General features: G+C 37.9%; 1 protein-coding gene across 1 annotated transcript in view; it reads right to left on the bottom strand.

The window, feature by feature from the left end:
* AFF4 (AF4/FMR2 family member 4) overlaps positions 1 to 4,925 on the bottom strand; it is a 73,589-nt gene that overhangs the window by 24,605 nt on the left and 44,059 nt on the right. Inside the window, 4 exon segments of the mRNA XM_006759141.2 lie at positions 1,207 to 2,124; positions 2,769 to 2,931; positions 3,043 to 3,080; positions 3,863 to 3,917. Of these exon segments, the coding sequence (XP_006759204.1) occupies positions 1,207 to 2,124; positions 2,769 to 2,931; positions 3,043 to 3,080; positions 3,863 to 3,917 (1,174 nt within the window).

Raw genomic sequence — 4,925 nt, 5'->3', positions numbered from 1 at the left:
CTGAAAGCAGGTATCTGGGCTTTGTTTAGCTTCTATAATTGAAACACTGTTGCAACTCCAGCTCTGAGGCCTGGCTGGCGGAAAGCAGGTTTCTGGGGACTGTTTAGCTTCTATAATTGCAACATAGTTGCTTAGAGTGCAGCTCAACGCTGGGCAGCGGCAGGCGGGGAACCTTGGCTTCCTCCATCACTGGAGCAAGCAAGCCTCCTGTTCGCTTCAGCTGTGTGGCTTCCGGCTGCCATCTTGGTTGGCAGTTAATTTGCATATTGCCCTGATTAGCCAATGGGAAGCGTGTTGGAGGTAAGGGTAATTACCATGTTTGTTTATTATTAGATAGGATTCACATCTATGTTCAGGAAATTACACTATTCTTCAAAACAGATTATTAAAATTTATTTTCCTCTAAAAATTCCTAACTAGAACTGAAAAATTCCTCACAAGAACTGAAAAGAGTAGGCTATTTTTCTCAAAGAACCTCCATTAAATATGTAAGTTGTTCAACTCTCTATATGTCTATTATCCTCCCATTATATATCTATTATCCTCCAATCATAGACATTGTGAGCTTTCACATTTCCTGGGTCTAAAAAAACCTGACCTTAAATATATACACCAAGATTCATTTCTAAATCCAAATTATCTTGGAAGTATTTAGAGAGCTATGTGCCAGCAGAAGTTTTAGTTCTGAACTTGCAGTTATGGGTGTTTGAAAAAAGAAAAGAGCTGGGCAGAGTTATGTACAATGGATTGGTGAAATTAAGGATGTGTCAAAATCGGTGAGACAATTTTTTAGCTGGAATTAGTAATTTAAAAGATGCAACTTGGTTTGTGTATAAAAGAGAAGTGTGACAACCTGGAGAGTACATATCCCAACTAAAGACATTTCAACCCAAAATCTGAAGGACCCTGTGAAGGCGTTTACAATCTCTGCTTCTCTCTCACCTTTACACTGTCCAGCACACTCTCTGGACAGAAACACTAGCTCATTTCTGACCTAATTAGAAACTATGCTGCTTTACAAAAGGAGACAGGCAGAGGTACAGTGGTCTTTAGAAGACTGTTGTATCTGAAGCCACAACTGGGCGTTGGGTTAACCTCTATTTCTCTCACAGCTATGACTTAACTAGTTATTTTTGGCTGAGATTTCCACTGCATTTCAGATTCTGATGTTGAAAAATAAAAACAACAACAAAACTCTTTACAAACCTTATGTTTCCTCTTGCCTTTATTGGAAACTTTTTCTGAGGCTTGTTTCTGAGCCTCTCTTGTGTGCTTCTCTGGCACATTTTTCTTTTCCCCCTTCGGTGGCTCTGTTTCTTTGTAAGGCTTTCCTGGTATTCTAGTCAAGAGATTCAGGTCAATCTTCACAATAAGTGGATACCTATCATCAGGCTCACTGAGGGGTGAAAGAAGTTCCTTCTCTTCCATAGGAGAGAACATTCGTTGCCGAAAAAAGCTATCTTCTTCCTCCACTGAGGAGGGTTTAACGGGAGTCCTATTACTCTCAGGGTACTTAGGAGTTTGTGAGGAAGGAGGAAGGCTCTCGCTTTCATCTGAATCTGAGGATGAGGTATCTGTTTCTATGATTTCCCTTGACTTCTGGGAAGATTTACTTGTGGACTTGTATTTCTTTTTCTCTGCTGAAGGGCGAGGGGAAGATTTGGACTCCTTTTTTATGTTGGGTTTCCTCGAGCCTTTGGTGGCTGCTTTGTGTCTGCTGGAGGGCATGCTGGTAGCCATGTCTACGGGAGTTTCACTTTCTATCTTCAAGCCTCCTCGGGGTTCTTCAGCAGCTGTCTTCTCGGTCTTTTTGGGTTGTTTTTTGCCTACAGTTCTCCTCTGTGTTGTACTGTCACTCTGTGCAGGAGACTTCTGCCTCCCACGCCCACTTTCTGATCCCTTTTGAGCAGTTTTAGAGTCTCGTCCAGGAGTAGCAGAACTTGTTTCTTTAGACCCACCTGGGTCAGTGTAGCTATTCCCAGTGCCCTGTTCTCGGCCTTCCTTTTTATAGCCTTGAGATGATGGGATGTTACTGTCCACAGAAGAAGCTGGTGACACTTTATGTGGGTTCACTTTATTCAACCAGTTATCAAGTTGCCATTTGTTTGTTGGTGGTGGTTCAGGCTGAAAAACAGAGAAATAAGTATGCTTTTTTTCTACACTGAAGCTTTTTCCCTCCTTTACAATCTCAGGAAGAGGAAAAACATAATGCCTAATGCCTCAAAGGTTATTTGTTTTTTCATAGTTCTGTGTGAACCAAGGTATAGGGCTGAATATTGCCTATCACATCTAAATACCTGAATGAGAAGATATAAGCTGAATTAAGTATTCCTATCAGGAATCCATCTTTAAAGGCAAAATTTTAAAAGATCATATAGTAACCAGAAAGTAAACAAATGATGTAGGTACCAACAGAGATTTTTAATCACATTATATCAACCTACAATAAAACTATAAGACTCTTTTTATCTACAATGACTACAATAACATAAATTAACATGTTAAGACACAAAAATAAAGACCAAACCAAAAAAATCCAATATTTTCATGACCTGAAATATGACCTCAAGTAGTTCCTAACTAGACCAAATGTTTGTTCAAATAAAAAGAAAACTGAAGTACCTAGTTTTCCTACAAGATAGTTCAATTTCTTTTTGTCAGAATATGTAACCTACTTTCCTTCACCTTTTATATTTGAGTCAGGTTTCAACAGGCATCACCAGGGGCCTTGAGAGGGCCTATGGAAAATACCCCTCCCTCCCTCTCACCTCAGGAGATGCACTCTGAGATGGCTCATTTGCCTCACTGTCACTGGAACTACTTTCACTCTCTGAATCAGATCCAGAGCTGCTTTCAGATCCACTGTGGCTGCTAGAATCATCCCTGGAGTTATCTGCTCCTTCACTATTATGGTGTGAAGGTTCAGAGTTACTAAAAGAGATAAAACACATAAATGACCAAACATTTCTTTTCTTTTTTACAATGACAACAGGAAAACATTCAAATCTGACAACCAATTTTAAGAAATAAAAGAATGCCTACCTTCCTGGTGTACTCCTTGGCATTGTCTTGTCACAATCCTAAAATTAAAACATGAGAAGAAATCCATGAAGGAAAAAAATGGAACTCCACCTACTTAATATGAACAATATCTGAACGTTTCATAAAAAAACTGGTTGCTCTAATGTATGCATCAATGTTTACTTAACACAACATACTGTTTTAAGTTAAAGAATAACTAATTACAGTGGGGCCTTGACTTACGAGTGTCCCGACTAACGAGTTTTTTGAGATACCACCTGTCTCTGCCGATTTTTTGCATTGAGTTGACAGAGTAATTTGAGTTAACGAGCTCCTTAAGGAGCTCAATCTCGGAACGAACTAAACTCGTAAGTCAAGGCCCCACTGTACCAGGATAAGAGGAAAAGCTTTGTTAACAGTTCTTGTCAGCAACCTCATGCTTCATGAGTATGTTCTGATCCCTGATAAGTATTAAGAAAAAGCCAAGATTTTGGCTTTGGCCGGGTGGTTCCGTTTGTTGGAATGTGGTCTCACACACCAAAAGGTTTCAGATTTGATTCCCGGTCAGAACACATGCCTAGGTTTCAGGTTTGATCCCAGGTTGGGGAGCGTATGGGAAGGCAATGGATGGATGTTTCTCTCTCTAAAATCATTAAAAATATATCCTTGGGTGAGAATTAAACAGCAACAAAATTTTTTTAATGGAGGTGTAAAGACAGAGCAGAAAAGTATAATATTCCAATGTTAGCAGAATATATTCTTAAATTAAAATTCTTATTAAAAAAAACAATGAAAACAAATACTGAATGAGACTGGCAAAATCATGTAGTAGTAGACACACCTGTTCCCCATCACTGTCTTCACTGCTGCTTAGCTTTAAGTCATCTTTTAACATACTAAAGGGAAAAGGCAGAAAGGGTTATTATTTTTGGAACAGTTTCTCATGGCATACCAGAGTATTAAATATCTACTAAGAATTCTACAAATAATCACTGTGGTAGCCAAATAGTCAATTGAAAAACAAAGAAAAGAATCACTAAGTCTTATTCTGTCTGGTTTGGTTCATATTCAGAGTAATAATTGAGAAATAAGTAATTTAAAATTTCAGAAACTCCAACTTTTCCATAAGTAATATATTCATTTTTCTATTCTAATTAAACAAAAGCCACCTTCTAGAAACTCTTATACTCACTTTTGTTAACTCTAATTTTTCTCTAATTGCATATACACACACACATTATTTATTAAAACAAATTATCATACTCATACCCAACAGTCCACTAGAGAGATATAGCTACTAAAAAGAAGGAAGATAAAATAGAAGCACCAGTAATTCTCTTTCATTGTCCATAATGTTCCATAAAGAGATTTGTACAATTGGGTAATTGTGTAAACCAGAACACAAAAATCAAAGTTCTAGTTCATAAATGCTTCACTATGAAAGATGAGTGTCCTGTATAAGAAGTAACGATTATGGGTAAGAAATTTGGCTATACCATAAAAATGACCATGTATATGTTAAAAATAAACTCTAGGTTCCAAATCTTCCTTGATCAAAATTCAAATAAATTTAGAAAACAAAAAGACATATTTTTTCTTAAGGCCATAACATCAAAATTAAAATCTGAGCCCAGTTGGCATAATTCAGTGGTTGAGCGTTGACCTATGAACCAGGTCACGGTTTCATTCCCAGTTAGAGCACATGACCGGGTTGCAGGCTTGATCCCTAGTGTGAGGTGTGCATAGTTAGCTGGGTCAACGATTCTCTCTCATCATTGATGTTTCCATCTCTCTCTCCCTCTCCCTTCCTCTCTGAAATAAATTAAAAAAAAATTTTTTTTTAAAGGAGCACACATTCCGTGTTCATTTAAGCAACCAGCAGACATATATTCACACCCACTGAC

This window comes from Myotis davidii, unplaced genomic scaffold, assembly GCF_000327345.1.
Source record: "Myotis davidii unplaced genomic scaffold, ASM32734v1 scaffold456, whole genome shotgun sequence".
Lineage (NCBI taxonomy): Eukaryota > Metazoa > Chordata > Mammalia > Chiroptera > Vespertilionidae > Myotis > Myotis davidii.
Note: the sequence above shows the minus strand (reverse complement) of the source record. Positions and strands in the feature narration are given on the sequence as shown.